The following is a 16,470-nucleotide window of genomic DNA, read 5'->3' as shown; positions in this document are numbered from 1 at the left end:
AATGAGAGGGGGGGGGTCAGAGGTCGGCATTCAATCGCCGACGGTGAGACGCGGTTTGTGTGAATCCACAATCCACGCACCCAGGGATCCGCGTGCCATGCCTCCAGGGGGAGAAACACTGGTGTATGGTGTGGTGCAGGGGCGGTTTCTTCATTAGGGCGATTGGGCGACGCACCACCAATGTCATTCAACCACAGAGTCACGCTAGCCGTCACTGTCAGCCTCTGGATATAGTCCAATCAGCGTCATGTCACGTTCTGTGGAGTACCGCCTCTTTTTGGGCGATTTCACTCCGGCTGAGAATCGCCCCGAGTGGCCCCATAGACTTACATTCAAAGATGTTTTTTTTCGAACGGGGGCGCTGCAATACATTCTCTATGGCTTCCGGGAGGGCATGCATTAACGTGCTTACGTCATCATACGTGCTAACGTCATCACACGTAAGCACGTTTCATCCAACAATATAATTTATCGCCACCTAGTGGAATCTTTTAATAAAATAAACGTGAGTGGTTTGTTTTAATAGTGAGTATATAAACAAACAAGATGTATTGTTAGTCACTTTATTTTTCATTAATATTAAAGAAGTGAAGTTGCCTTTACATGCTTAAGCGGTTAATTTATTCATTGCATGGGTGGACCTTATCCTTAGCAATCATCCAGACATTTGCCCCCCCTGAGAGATTTTGCAGGAGCCGCCACTGGTGTGGTGTGCAGTGTAGTGTATAGTGTAGTGTGGTATATAGTGTATTGTGGTATATAGTGTAGTGTATAGTCGTGTAGTGTATAGTGTAGTGGATAGTGTTGTGGATAGTGAATTGTATAGTGTAGTGTATAGTGTAGTGTATAGTGCAGTGTAGTGTATAGTGTATAGTGTAGTGTATAGTAGTGTAGTGTATAGTAGTGTAGTGTATAGTGTAGTGTATAGTGTAGTGTATAGTGTAATGTATAGTGTAGTGTATAGTGTAGTGTATAGTCGTGTAATGTATAGTGTAGTGTATAGTGTAGTGTATAGTGTAGTGTATAGTGTAGTAGTGTGTAGTGTATAGTGTAGTAGTGTATAGTAGTGTGGAGTGTATAGTGTAGTGTATAGTGTAGTGTAGTGGATAGTGAAGTGTATAGTGTAGTATATAGTATAGTGTATAGTGTAGTGTATAGTAGTGTATAGTAGTGTAGTGTATAGTGTAGTGTCTAGTAGTGTAGTGTATAGTAGTGTAGTGTATAGTGTAGTGTATAGTGTAGTGTATAGTGTAGTGTATAGTGAAGTATACTAGTACAGCACGCTGGTGTGTTGGAGAGCCAAACCACAACATATTTTACAGTCAGATTGTAAAATTTCTAATCTGTGTACTCAGATTGTAAATCGTGTGGCTTGGCTCTCCAACACACCGGTGTGCTGTACTAGGGGCAGAGGTCAGCATTCGATCGCCAACGGTGAGACGCGGTTTGTGTGAATCCACGCACGCACCCAGGGATCCGCGTGCCCCTCCCCCCCCCGGTTGAGAACCACTGGTGTATGGTGTGGTGTGCAGTGTAGTGTATAGTGTGGTATATAGTGTAGTGTGGTATATAGTGTAGTGTATAGTAGTATAGTGTAGTGTATAGTCGTGTAGTGTATAGTGTAATGTATAGTGTAGTGGATAGTGTAGTGGATAGTGTAGTGTGGTATATAGTGTAGTGTATTGTAGTGTAGTGTATAGTCGTGTAGTGTATAGTCGTGTAGTGTATAGTGCAGTGTATTGTGTAGTGTATTGTGTAGTGTATTGTGTAGTGTATTGTGTAGTGTATAGTGTAGTGTATAGTGTAGTATATGTATGTAGTGTAGTGTATAGTGTCCTATAGTGTATCGTGTAGTGCACAGTGTACGTACATAGAAACTTGTTGAAAGTGGGCTATGGTTTGCCCAATCCTACCCAGCCTGCAATTTTTTTATATTAACTAACTACTGCCCTCTGCTGCACACACTAAGATCAGTCATGTTGATTTTGTTTAACTGTGTGAGTCGATGTGGGATTCTGTGTGTCTATGGGTCTGTGTGAGGCTATGGATCTGTGTGAGTCTGTGGGTCTCTGTGTGAGTTTATGGGTTTCCATGTGATGAGTCTATGGGTCTCTGTATGAGTCTGTGATTGTGTGTGAGTCTATTGGTCTCTGTGTGAGTCTATGGGTATATGTTGGAGTCTATGGGTATTTGTGTGAATCTCTGGGTCTCTGTGAAAGTCTATGGATCTCTGTGTGAGTCACGGTGGTTGAAGATGTTAACTACCTCGCCTGGTATACAGGAGGTTGTAGATTCCATCCTGACGATTGCTGTATATTTAGAGTTTGCATGCCTCTCTCTCTCCCCGTGGTGGCGTAGATTTTTCTCCGGGTCCTCCGATTTTTCTCTCCACATCTAAAATCAATATCACGCGTTTAGAGTATTTGGCTGATGCTACAAATGTCCACATGCTGATGCTATCAGCCACGTAGTTGGACTATAATTTGTGATGACCAGGTCGCTTCTGAGAACATAGCTCAGTGGGGTTTACACCTGGTAAAATAAAAACAATCGTTGGGTTTTAGAGACTGGCTGAAAATTGTGATAAGGTTTGTCCAATGCTAGCCAGCCGGCAACATTTCTTTTTAGAAACTAACTACTGCCCTCTGCTGCACACACTAAGTTAAGACATGGGAAAGAACTGTGATTACATGGGTCTCTGTGGGTCTCTGTGTGAACCTATGGGTCTCTGTGTGAGGCGATGGGTCTCTACGTGATCAGTATATGGGTCTCTGCGTGATGAGTCTCTGTGTAATGAGTTGATGGGTCTCGGTGTGATGAATCTATAGTTATCTGTGTGATGAGTCTTTTGATCTCTTTGTGATGAGTCTATGGGGTTCTGTGTGATTAATCTTTGGGTGTTTGCGTGATGAGTCTATGGGTCTCTGCGTGATGAGTATATGGGTCACTGCGTGATGAGTCTATGGGTCTCTGTGCGAGGCCATAGGTCTCTGTGCGAGGCTATGGGTGTCCTTGTGAGTCACAGTGGAAAAATATTAACTCCCTCGCCTCGCATGCAGGAGGTCGTCGGTGCTATCCAGACCTTGACACCTGCTTTATATTTGGAGGTTTCGGGTCTGTCTCTCTTCCCGTGGTCGTGTGAATTTCCCCACGTGTCATTCAGTTTTTCCTTGCACATTTACAATCAACATTACGCGTTTAGAGTATTTAGCTCCTGCTATAAATGTCTACATGCTGATGATAACAGCAACTACGTTGAGCTATCATCGTGATGGCTAGATCGCTTCTAACAAAGACCTACAAGGCTCAGTGGGGCTTACACCTGGTACGATAAAAACAAATGTTTAGTTTAGTATTAGAGACTGGGTGAAAAGTGGGCGAAGGTTTGCCCAAACTTAATAACTAACTACTGCCCTCTGCTGCACACACAAAGTTAAGACATGGGAGGGAACTGTGATTACATGGGTCTCTGTGTGAGCCTTTGGATCACTGTATGATTCTACAGATCTCTGTGTGAGTCTGTGGGTCTCTGTGTGAGTCTATGGGTCTGTGTTAGTCTATGATTCTGTGTGAGTTTATGGGTCTCTGGGTAAGTCTATGGGCAATGTAAGTCTATGGGAAAGGTTAGTCTATGTACAATCTAAGTCTATGGGCAATGTAAGTCTATGGACAATGTAATGATATGGGCAATGTAAGTCTATGGACAATGGAAGTCTATGGGCAAAGTAGGTCTACGGGCAATGTAGATCTAGGGAAAATATTGGTCTATGGTAAATGTTATTACAAGTGCACTCCGAAGCCATGTGAAGTGTCGAAGGCTCGCTGCTGTCAGGAGTTCACGGGACAGACTCTTCAGGTGCCATGAGTTGACCACCTGAGATGACTGTGCAGATGCACCGCCGGTGCCCCCTACCGGGCCAACTTGCTGCTTTTCATCCGCCCGGCGCTCCGCTTGTCGTTGTGAGCATTCGTAACTCTGCCCTTCGGTCTTGTTGGAGGGGCGACTGCCCCCAACTGCCCAGTAGCGGCGTCCTTCACGAGCCTCCTTCCTATTCCTCCACAGAGGCCGATCTGGACACCGCTGGTACCGGTCATCGGCACGATTAATTCTGTCCTGTTCCAGAGCGCTCACACTTAACGAGCGAGTTACGTTCCGCGACATTTGCTCGGTGATGCGATGTTGATGTGTGACCTGAATGCGTGAAGGTTATTTTGCTGCTATGAATTTCCACACGTTGATGATGACGATGATGATATCAATCACGTCGTTGAGCTGCTTACTTTTGTGATGGCCAGGTCGCTTGTCTGAAAAATATGCTACATTGCGCAGTGGGCCTAACCTAGTAAGATAAAAAAAATATATATATATAGTTTAATTTATATTTTTTTCGAGATTTGTTTAGTTTTCCTATGCTTTGCACGCCTATCGTGCTGTTGGATTGTGTTTGTTGTAAAGTTCTGACCTGTCCCTACTGAGGACGGTCACAGCGAGGCCGAGAGGACCCACCTACAAACTACCCATCGCTCTGGGGCAACCTGGCATTGAAGGTTGGGAGGAAGGACAATACGTTGGAATAGCTGGAGGGATTCCGGCCTTGAAAGTGTAGGGGTGTTGCGGGAGGGCGAACAAACACACAAGGGGTGGTTACGCCCGCACGCGGAAGGATGCCTACATCCACGTCCGCATCGGTTAGCCCTGGAGGGCTGTAACGGCGCTGTAATCCCCCACGGCCCCACCCCTTGGGGGGGGGGGGGTGTTGCTATATAAGACGGTGAGCCGGTGGGCTCGGGGTTCAATGTTCAGCTTAACCAGTGAAGAGTGAAGACCGGCTAGATAGGCCCTGGGACTCCCCTGAATCGCCGTCCTTCTAAGGACCGACCAGGGCAAGCCAGTGGCGTGGCCCCGAGAGCCCAGAGCCGGTGCTCTTGTAAGAGCCGGTCTGGTGGCTTAGGGTGCCGTGATCCCAGCTTGGCCAGAGCTGGATCAGCTAGCCTCCCCTAGCTCTCGAGTGGAGGACCTGGGAGTAGGCTAGCCGGGCTAGTGTTAGTGGGGTCTCCCTGTTAGACGGGTGAAGGGGCCGCTACCCCTTCAAGTGTTGTATACCTTGGCCTGTGCTGAGTGTAAAGTATAATAAATGTGTCTCCGACTACGTCGTCTACGTCTCATTGAACTCACTATAAAAGTGTAAAAGAACTCTAATCCACAGACAGGATGGTCCAACCCATAGAGAGGCTCCGAACCAACCATAATATCCCTACCCCCCACCCCACTCTCAACTCTATGATCTGTGTTTTGATTTAGTGTGCTGATCTTAAAGGTGCATTGAAAAATGGTGATACTCCGACTGATGCTCCTACTGTTGTGGAGTGACTCATGCAGCCAGCTATGGCTGCAGAGTTTGGTAGTACATGTTGTTTACGTCGTTTATTGTAAAAATTCGGTCACAGTTCCTATGACCTGCACTGTTTCATTGCTTTTATGGCTTTATTTTGGTGATTTTCGAAAAGTTTTTTGGTTTGGCCATGTTTGTTTGTTGTAGTACAGAGTTAGACTGATGGCCTTAATCTAAGTTGTCTTGTGGTTGTTGTTGTTTGACTTGCATCCCACTGGGATTTTTGCACACAGTGTTGGTGTACGGTGCTTTTTCTGCAATATTTTGCTGTCTTTTCTTGGATTTTCTGTTTGCACATAGTCACTTTAAGATGTTTTCTTGTTCATGTTTTTCTTTTTTTTTGTTGCGGTTGCGAGTGCTAGCCAACCACAAGCCCTCCATACCATGGAGATGAGGATGCTCAGATGGAGCCTTGGACTGACTCGATGGGATCGTGTCATGAACGAAGACGTTCGGAAGCGACTTGGTGTGGCCCCCATTGCGGACAAGATGCTTGAGGCAAGGCTTCGGTGGTACGGCCATGTGATGCGAAGTGAAGAGTCATCAGTGGCCAAGACTGCCATGCGTATTGAGCCAGAGGGCCGTCGTCCACGCGGACGTCCGAAGAAGCGATACATTTTTAAACATTCTGTTTTATATGTTATGTTTCGGCTTTGGTCTAATTGTCCACGGTCAACTGACGTTGGCTGTAATTGGCCATGGTCCCTTACGTTATGGCAAGCTTCGGGGCCACTTCCTGGAGTCGTGGAGTTCTACTATTACTAGTACATTTCAAAAAACGTGTTTAAAAAAAAGTTGTTTTAAATATTACTTATTAAATGGAAGCCACGGACTGCGCCACGGAGCTTTTAGCGGTAAGCAAGGCACCGTATTTACCGGGTAATACTTCGCGCTACCTTTACCCTACCGGGTAATTCTTCAGAGCTACCTTTACCCTACCCTTTTACCTTACCCCTTGGCATGTCGACACCTTTACCTTTTACCTTTACCCTTTTACCCGGTAAAAAAGGTAAATTACCTTACCTTGCCGAGGCCTAAGTGTAGTCTATAGTGTTGTAATCTATAATGTAGTTTCGTGTGCAGTGCAGTGTATAGTAGTGTATAGTGTACTGTATAATAGTGTAGTGTATAGTAGTGTAGTGCATAGTAGTGTAGTGTCACGAGCACGCGACGTCGCACATGCGCTCTCGACGTCGCGTGCGTGCACGACACCCATCGAATGTAATGGCGGCTCTACTATACAACGCCGCGAGTGACTCGTTTAAACCTTTCTTGTACTTTGCGATCGTATCGTGGGGATTTTTGTTGCATTGTTTGTTGGTGTTGTCGTTGTTGTGACATTCTGACCCACGTGCCCCTCTCCCCCTTTGCTAAAAAAAGCTGCTTATCTCATCGGATTCCTACTGCGGTATGAATACAATTTTGTGATTCTGGTCATGGTGGTGCAGGTGATATGCGCACAATTTGAGAGACAAAGCCGGCTGGGAGGGCTCTTCAAAGGCGTGAATGCAATTTTGACTGACCAAGAGGTGCATTTTTGGTGCGGGGGTTTTTCCGTTCTTATCTCTTCCTTGACCATTGTTCGACGAAGGTCAAACACGATAGGCACGGTCGCGTTTGACCTGCGTGCGTCAAGATGAGAATCTTTGTGAGACACTGGGCCCATATGTGAGTCTGTGGGTCTCGGTGTGGTGAGTCTATGCATCTCTGTTTGAGTCTGTGGGCCTCTGTATGAGTTGTTGCATATGTTGTTAATCGAGTTATGTCATCTCTTTCGCGTTCCGTTCGCCTGTCAGTTAACTTAACCGCCTCAAACCTTCCGGCACGAGAATGGGGCGCATTCCTCGCGATTTGATGATGCACGCACGCAGGATGGGGAAGTTATTATATTATTAAAACCGAACCTGGTGACGTGACCCCCATGTACACGTGGATGGGGGTGGGGGGGGGGTTGAAACGTAGATAGGCTATATATGAGTTATGGGGGATGGCGTTACGAGTCGACATCGGCGGGCGGGTGAGCATTTGTCTGCGTTCGAGTTTTTGGTGATCTTCGAGTCCAGAGGACATGGCCGGCGACGAGAACGTGCGAGTCTCCAAGAAGTTGGACTTCAACACGTTCGAATTTGAATTTGAAAATTTGCACTACGCCGAGGGGAGGGGCCGGACGTACGTGATATTCGACGTCAAGCCGCAGAGTGAGGGGGGCCGGTGCGAACGTCTGTGGGGGTACGTCAGAAATAATCCCTCGTTCCGCCATGCCGAAATGATCCTGATGTCGAAGATCAACGACCATTTGGAGACCCATCAAGGCAACTACACAATGACGTGGTACATGTCGTGGAGTCCGTGCGGCAACTGCTCGTCGGAGCTGGTGCCTTGGCTCCAAAATCTCCTGGAGGAACAGCAGCACACGCTGACGATGTACTTCTCGCGAATCTACGACAAATACAAAGCGTTAGACTACCGTGGGCTCTGTGACCTTCAGCACGTCGTGTCCAACGGCTTCCAAATGGGGGTCATGGGGCAGACAGAGGTGGATACGTGTCTGGCGGAATACGTGGAAGCAAGTGGATGCCCGCCGCTCAAGTGGCTGCACATGACCGATTCAAATGCGACCCAGACGCAAGACAAACTTTCTTCCATCCTGGTAAGGTGTGCGGGGATGCGTGAGTCTGGTATGCCCTTGTACCTGTTTACATGACAAACCCTTACTAATTGGCCGTGTCGTGTGGTGGCGGGTTTAATAACCAGGGACGTGCGGTCAGGGGAGGCAGGGGAGGCAGAGCCTCACCTGTCATACTCAAAGGAAAATAGCTGTTACGAAAAGTACAAAAAAGGAATAATCAAATAAAATTAAGATTTTTCCACTGATCTGTGTTATTAATGTCATTTCTGAACGATTACAATCCTTTTTATAGTAAAAATCGCCAAATTCGCGGAGCTCCGCTGCAAATACAGGAAGAGACGAGAGGTGAGGCAGCGACGAGCTCAGCCTCCCTTCTGATTGCGCAACCCCTCAGTAACTGGATGGAGCGCGGGCAATAAGCGTGTGCCTGTTACTATCTCAGTGTGTCACCAATGTAATGTTTGTAGACACCTTCATTTCATGTCCTCGCCTTCCATACTCCAGGTAACTTATTTCACGTACGTGTATAAAGATATTTAGGCTCGCTGGTCTCGTCATTGAACTGCAATGAAAACGCACCAGGGGAGGCAGCTATCACATCTGCCTCACTGAGGGAGCCGTTTTTAACACGCCCCCCTGAATCTGTCTCTGACACTAGCCAGTGCCTTCCCAGCCATTGACCTCACCGCACGTCACTGTTAATGACACACTTCTATACACTACAATACTATACACACTACATTGCTATAGACTACATTACTACGCGCCTTAGTGACCCATTCTATGTCACTACACTAGTAACGAATTGCCATGTTTTGTCTACGCGACGAATCTTAATAATTTCAGTTTCAGTTTAATTTATTTGGTATAGTACTGTGAGCCACTCGGCTCTTGAATGGGGTGCAACCGCAACAAACAAAAACATGAACAAGAAACATCTTAAAGTGACTCCGCGCAAACAGAAAAATCCAGGAAATAACAGCAAAGCGTTCCAGAAAAGGCACCATATATCAATGCTGTGTGCAAAAATCCCAGTGGGATGCAAGTCAAACAATAAAAAACATAACACAATTTAGATTAAAGTTATCAGTTTAACTCTGTACTACAACAAACAAACCTTACTAATTGGCTGTATCGAGTGTTGGCATGTTTAACGACGCCCCATTGAACCATTACACAGGCCTTCACGACACGATAGCAGCCTAGCGAAGTGGCCAATATAGTCAATTATCGCATGGACATTTATAGCCGCAGCCAAATAGCTCTGAACGCGTGGGTGATGTTGATTCGAAATGTGGGAGGGGAAAACCCGCAGGGAAGCCGAAGAGAAAATCCACGCATTGACCACCACGGGGAGAGAGAGACACGCAAACTAGGAAGCAGCAGGCATCATCAGGGTCGGGATCGAACCCACGACCTCCTGCATACCAGGCGAGGTAGTCAACATCTCCACGGGGAGAGACACATACTCCAAATATACAGCAGCAGGCATCATCAGGGTCGGGATCGAACCCACGCACTCCTATATACCAGGCGAGGTAGTCAACATCTCCACGGGGAGAGAGACACATACTCCAAATATACAGCAGCAGGCATCATCAGGGTCGGGATCGAACCCACGCACTCCTGTATACCAGGTGAGGTAGTCAACATCTCCACGGGGAGAGAGACACATACTCCAAATATGCAGCAGCAGGCATCATCAGGGTCGGGATCGAACCCACGCACTCCTGTATACCAGGCGAGGTAGTCAACATCTCCACGGGGAGAGAGACATACTCCAATTATTCAGCAGCAGGCATCATCAGGGTCGGGATCGAACCCACGACCTCCTGCATACCAGGCGAGGTGGTCAACATCTCCACGGGGAGAGAGACAGACTCCAAATATACAGCAGCAGGCATCATCAGGGTCGGGATCGAACCCACGACCTCCTGCATACCAGGCGAGGTAGTCAACATTTCCACGGGGAGAGAGACGCAGACTCCAAATATACAGCAGCAGGCATCATCAGGGTCGGGATCGAACCCACGACCTCCTGCATACCAGGCGAGGTAGTCAACATTTCCACAGAGAGAGAGACGCAGACTCCAAATATACAGCAGCAGGCATCATCAGGGTCGGGATCGAACCCACGCACTCCTATATACCAGGCGAGGTAGTCAACATCTCCACGGGGAGAGAGACACATACTCCAAATATACAGCAGCAGGCATCATCAGGGTCGGGATCGAACCCACGCACTCCTGTATACCAGGCGAGGTAGTCAACATCTCCACGGGGAGAGAGACACATACTCCAATTATTCAGCAGCAGGCATCATCAGGGTCGGGATCGAACCCACGACCTCCTGCATACCAGGCGAGGGGGTCAACATCTCCACGGGGAGAGAGACGCAGACTCCAAATATACAGCAGCAGGCATCATCAGGGTCGGGATCGAACCCACGACCTCCTGCATACCAGGCGAGGTAGTCAACATTTCCACGGAGAGAGAGACGCAGACTCCAAATTGACAGCTGCAGGCATCATCAGGGTCGGGATCGAATCCACGACCTCCTGCATACCATTTCATTCAGTTCATTTATTAGGTAAAGCCCTGTGAGCCATGTGGCTCTTGAAACGGGTGCAACCGCAACAAACAAAAACATGAACAAGAAACATCTTACAGTGACTACTGCAACAGAAAAGTCCAGGGAAAATCAGCGAGGTGGTTAACATCTCCTAGACACCTAAACACGGAGACTCACAAAGAGACATTGGGGATTCAGCAGTGAATGCTGGGTCATTTATGGCCGCTGCAACTCACTCCCCCCCCCCACTGCCCCTCCCCAGGCGGGCACGTGGATCCACCAAGAGATGGAGCCTGCAGAGGAAGAGGGGGAAGGATCGCAGGGGAGGGGGGGGCGTGGAAGGGGGAGGAGGGGAGGGAGGGGGAGGGGAGGGGGAGGAGGGAGGGTGGAGGTGAGGGGAGGAAGGGGGTGGATGGGGGGGAGTGGAGGGAGGGGGAGGGGAGGAGGGGAGGGGGGAGGTGAGGGGAGGGAGGAGGTGAGGGGAGGGAGGGGTAGGAGGAGAGGGACGTCAGGGGAGGTGAGGGGAGGGAGGGGGCGGAGGGGGAGGGGGTCGTCAGGGGAGGTGAGGGGAGTGAGGGGGCGGAGGGGGTCGTCAGGGGAGGTGAGGGGAGGGAGGGGTAGGAGGAGAGGGACGTCAGGGGAGGTGAGGGGAGGGAGGGGGCGGAGGGGGTCGTCAGGGGAGGTGAGGGGAGTGAGGGGGTGGAGGGGGAGGGGGTCGTCAGAGGAGGTGAGGGGAGTGAGGGGAGTGAGGGGGCGGAGGGGGAGGAGGTCGTCAGGGGAGGTGAGGGGAGGTTGGGGTAGGAGGAGAGGGACGTCAGGGGAGGTGAGGGGAGGGAGGGGAGGGGGAGGAGGGAGGGGGGAAGTGAGAGGGGGGGGACGGGTAGGAGGGCGGGGGGTGGGAGGGGGGGGGACGGGTAGGAGGGCGGGGGGTGGGAGGGGGAGGATGGGGGGGGGGAGATGAGGGGGCAGAGGGGGAGGAGGGAGGGGGTGGGAGGGGGAGGAGGGAGGGGGGAGGTGAGGGAAGGGAGTGGTAATAGGGGAGGGACATCAGGGGAGGTGAGGTGGTAGGGGGAGGAGGGTGGGGAGGTGTGACGAGGGGGGAGGGGCTGGTATAAATGATTGCGGATTGGATTGGTGGAGGAGGGGGGAAGATAGGGGAGGAGGGGTGTAGTGGGGGAGCGGTGGTCTTCCATGGTAAACGTCCTTGTTAAACTTCAACAGTCAACGAAACTTCCATGGTAAACTCCTATAGTAAAATGCACTTCTGTGGTAAACATGCATGCTAAACGTTCATGGCAAACGGGACTTCCACGCTAAACTGGACTTCCATGGTAAACTTCCATGGTAAGCTGGACTTCCATGGTAAACATCCATGTTAAACTGGATTTCCACGCCAAACTGGACTTCCACGGTACACTTCCATGGTAAACTGGACCTCCATGGTAAACTTCCATGGTGAAGTGGACTTCCATGGTAAACTGGACTCCCATGGTAAACTTCCATGGAAAGCGTGTTTTCTATGGGTAGTTACTCAGGTGCAATATAGCTGACGATTTAATTAATACGTACCTGAAAATGTTTTTTTTAATGTGGCAAATCTAACTTAACAAACAAATCAAACCAAAAAGATGTGAAATGTATTCACGGTCGACACGTGTGTATTTGTCACGCTTTCATACTCGATATATACTACACCACTATACACTACTCTCATATACACTACACTAAGCACAACATTGCTATACACTACACTACTATACACTACTCTCATATACACTACACTAAGCACAACATTGCTATACACTACACTACTATACACTACACTACTATGCACTACACTACTATGCACTACACTACTATGCACTGCACTATTATACACTACACTACTATACACTACACTACTATGCACTACACTACTATACACTACACCACTATACACTACACTACTACACACTACACTACTATACACTCCACTAATACACACTACTATACACTACACTACTATACACTACATGACTATACACTACACTATACACTACACCACTATACACGACACTACTGGCCATTGACAATTGATGCTGAGATCTGTGGTGTGGATTGGTGGAGGAGGAGGAGAGAGGAGACGGGGGAAGAGGAGGGGGAGGGGAGGGGCTTGACCATTAGTGCTAGGGTCAGCAGTGGACTTCCATGGTAAACTGATCTCCTATGGTAAACTGGACTTCAAGCATAAAGTCGACTACCATGGTAAACTGGATTTCCATGGTAAACTGGATTACCATGGTAAAATGGGCTCCGATGGTAGACTCGACTCCCTTGGTTAACTGTATTTCTATCATAAACTGGACTTCTATGGTAAACTGGACTTCCATGGTAAACTGGACTCCCATGGTAAACTGGATTTCCCTGTTGAACTGGATTTCCATGGTAAACTGGACTTTCTTGGTTAACTGGATTTCTATCGTAAACTGGACTTCCATGGTAAATACAAATTAAAAGCCGCTTCATCGTTCTGCTCGTCGATTTGCACTGGATGTACCATGCAGGACCCACCGTTGTGACCTCGACTTAAAATACAATCTCTCATCAGTTCATGCAAGACGAAATCTACACTGGGGTGCCCTGGCCATCCATAAAATCATTCCACCTTGGCAAATCTGCGCGATAAATTTAGCTAATTAATGAACCCCTGGCATTGTCAACCCCAAGACATCCGAAGGCGTCCCTCTAATTACCATTTCAACTATCCCAAGAACGAGAATCGGAAGAGGTGACGCAAAGCCTTTGCCACTGCGGCAGCGACGTTTCGGAACGACGACCCTGTTTCCCGCCTCACCATCATGAATCGTCCCTCGAACAATATCCTGAAGCAGAAGATCGGTGCCTGGGGATGCATCCGAATTTACCAACGTGATGTGCGAATCGAATCCTTGGCCACGTGTTGAGAGTTCGAAGTTAACGTGACAATGTTTTGTTATTGAGGGACTGTGCGGTGTTGTTTTGGTGTGGCCTGGGACTGTTTGTTGCTGCCGTTTTAATGCCCCTTTTCCCAAGCTTAGAAATTCAAGATGTAACATGAACTCATGTATTTTGTTTATTTGTTAAAGGGGTGCCAGGGTGGTGAGATGTTAACTACCTCGCCTGGTATGCAGGAGGTCGGGGGTTCGATCCCGACCCTGAGGCCTGCTGCTGCTGTATGTTTGAAGTTTGCATCTCTCTCTCTCTACCAGTGGTGCCACAGCAAGGAGCAACTCCGCCCTCTCACCCCTCCCCACAAATTCACTCCCACCCTCACTAAACACACACACACACACGCACCACGTAGGGTCTCGTGGGGGGGTCACCTGGTACCATGGGTTTTTACCCGAGGGTCCCATAGCGGGATGTTCCACGGTTTCCCATTGCCAGGAGATTGGCCGACCCCCCCCAGGCCAAATTGCATTGCGGCCCCCGTTAATTGGCTTAAAATTGTATGGGCGCGACTAAGCTCACCGGGCTAACTGCAATGAGACACTCACAGCACAGGGAGATAGGGCCTCGAGGGCAAACACTCTGCGAGCAGCTTATAAGAGGGGGTGGGAGAGAAATTTCTGGATTGACTGCAGCTGTGTGTTCCGCGGGACGGGGTAGGAGGACGGGGCGTAGACAATGGATCGAGGCGTAATGGAAAGCAACGCTCCAGGTAGGGGCGGGGCATCGGTTTAAAATCAAAAGGTAGGCGCCCGATTGGCCGCGCAGGATAACACCACGTGTCCCTGGATCTTTGGATTCCGAGGGCATAAAAGGAGGGAGCGGAAAAAACGTTTGGCAGTTCTCCTCCAGCCGTTCAGCTGCCCGGTCAGGCTCCCAGCCACTCGCAGCATCCGAGAGACGCTAGCAAGTGCTGCTATGACTCGACCCCAGGCAGAGACCTCTCGGATCCTCGTCCCTTTGACTCCCACCACGTTCGTGCGACACCGTGAGTGCATCCGCGAGGTGAGATGTAGAGTTGGAGTACACCCAGGGATTGAATAGGGATAGGCTAGGCCAGGGGTCGGCAACCAAAATAACAAGAAGAGCCATTTCTTTCCAATTCGGTACAAAATTCAGTATTTCAAGAGCCGCAATGCATCTATGTACATACGTACATATCGTCAAGAAGCAGCCCGTAAAGAGCCGCATGCGGCTCCGGAGCCGTAGGTTGCCGACCCCTGGGCTAGGCGCTGCTCGCAGAATATTTACTCCGGGCCGCACAGGGTTTCCTTTATAGGCGCCATTAATAAACTTCAGTTCAGAAGATCGGTGTGGTGTGATTTATGTGTGTGTGGGTGAACTTCGGCGTGGCGTCTGTGATTTTTGAGTGGAGCGACCGCGTGCGGGGCTGGGTGCGTGAGAGAGCGAGCGCGGGGCTGCAGGGTGTCAGCGCGGGGTTGGTGTGTGAGGTGCGCGTAAATTACCATCTATCGTTTACGCGTGCTTGCGCTCGCCTGCGTGTTTGCACAGCACGCTTTACGCAGCGCATTTACACAGTAGAAAAATTAACCCGTAAAAACAAAGTTTTTCACTATAAATCCTTTATATGCGTGGCGGCTAGAGTCCTCTCGTCCTCTGGCTTGAGATGGCTGCCACCTATGGGTCAGATGATTGCCTGCCACCATAAAGCAATTGGTAATTAAATACAATTTATTTTTTCCTAAAAAGTGTAAAATTTTGGAAACATTTTTTTACAAAAATAAATTGTCACGCACAACGAGTCTGTGTGCAAAATGTCAGCTCGATTGGATCCCGGGAAGTGGGTTAAAAAACGACCGAAAGATTTGCACGGTCGTAAGCGCGCAAGCAAGCAAGTGAACTTAATATAAAGGATTTAAAAATAGCCTCAACGGCGAGACGTGCACCCAGGGTCCTGCCGCAGGTCATCTCCTTCTTTTCGTGTAGCATCAGTAGTGGTACCCCGCGGATTAAGGCTTATCCACGGGGGGGGGGGGGCGGGGTGTGCATATTCATACAGCTAATTCTAGATTTGAAGTTTTCGTGACTGCAAGGATCCATACACTTTGGTTCTTTCGGTAAAGTCACGTAGGTGAAAATTTAAAATAATGATAATAAATAAATTAAAATGAAAATAACTAAGGCTACCTGATGACGGAGGCTTGTGTAGCTTCTGAAACGTCGTGATTTAATTTAGTTATTTTTTTAAAAAAATTCACCCACGTGACTTTACCGAAAGAACCAAATAGTATTCATACATCTTCTTGGTTCTTTCGGTAAAGTCACGTAGAAGGGAAATAATAAAATAATAAAAATTTAACATAATAAAACATAATAAAATTACGTATAAAGTTTTATTTTTATTACTTTATTATTTCCCTTCTACGTGACTTTACCGAAAGAACCAAGAAGATGAATCCCTGCAGTCACGAAAGCTTTAAATCGAAGAGTATTCATACAGCTATTTTTAGTGCTAGCCGTGGTGGGAAAGGTGCATCTGCACTGGCACGTGCGTGCACGCAGCCACCTCTGCATTAGTGGTGGTGTACGTGTGAGTGTGTGGGATAACTCCGGGCGGTGGTGAGCCAGCCACTTAGCCGTGTCCCTCAGAGAAGGCACTGGTGCGGGGGGGGGCGATCACCCGATCGGCGGGGGCCCGGCGAGAAGAGGACGAAGAGGAGGGTGGAGTGGAGGGGGTGGACGTCGCGCCCCACCCGCTCACGGGAGCGGGGAGGTGGGCGCCATTAATTATTTCTGCAGGTCCTCCGGCTTTTGCCTCCACATTTAGAAGCATGCATTGAGACTGCTTAGATAACACTGGTCAACACACTTTTTCTGGCATAAGGTATTCCAACGGTTTTAATGTAATTTTGGGGTGCTGATTCCAAATCTGGCATCAGTTTTTGTCG

The 16,470-nt window shown here is 48.7% G+C and overlaps 1 protein-coding gene across 1 annotated transcript; it reads left to right on the top strand.

Annotated features, from left to right (window-relative positions):
• Window positions 1-7,376: 7,376 nt before the first annotated feature.
• Window positions 7,377-15,103, top strand: LOC144737397 (DNA dC->dU-editing enzyme APOBEC-3Ca-like). Its single transcript, XM_078620076.1, has 3 exons — window positions 7,377-8,043; window positions 10,857-10,985; window positions 15,074-15,103. Exons 1-3 carry the CDS (start codon window positions 7,462-7,464, stop codon window positions 15,101-15,103), a joined length of 741 nt encoding a protein of 246 aa, XP_078476202.1. The 5' UTR covers window positions 7,377-7,461.
• Window positions 15,104-16,470: the final 1,367 nt, after the last annotated feature.

Source organism: Lampetra planeri, chromosome 69 (assembly GCF_965212315.1).
Source record: "Lampetra planeri chromosome 69, kcLamPlan1.2.h2, whole genome shotgun sequence".
NCBI lineage: Eukaryota > Metazoa > Chordata > Hyperoartia > Petromyzontiformes > Petromyzontidae > Lampetra > Lampetra planeri.
This window is presented reverse-complemented; position numbering and strand designations above follow the sequence as displayed.

Bases quoted from the DNA above. Each gene is read 5' to 3' on its own strand.
- LOC144737397 (XM_078620076.1), top strand. From the start codon at position 7,462: ATGGCCGGCGACGAGAACGTGCGAGTCTCCAAGAAGTTGGACTTCAAC. The intron at 8,044-10,856 runs GTAAGGTGTGCG...GCCCCTCCCCAG, and splicing joins ACAAACTTTCTTCCATCCTG to GCGGGCACGTGGATCCACCA. The intron at 10,986-15,073 runs GTGAGGGGAGGA...GTGTTTGCACAG, and splicing joins GGGGAGGAGGGAGGGTGGAG to CACGCTTTACGCAGCGCATT.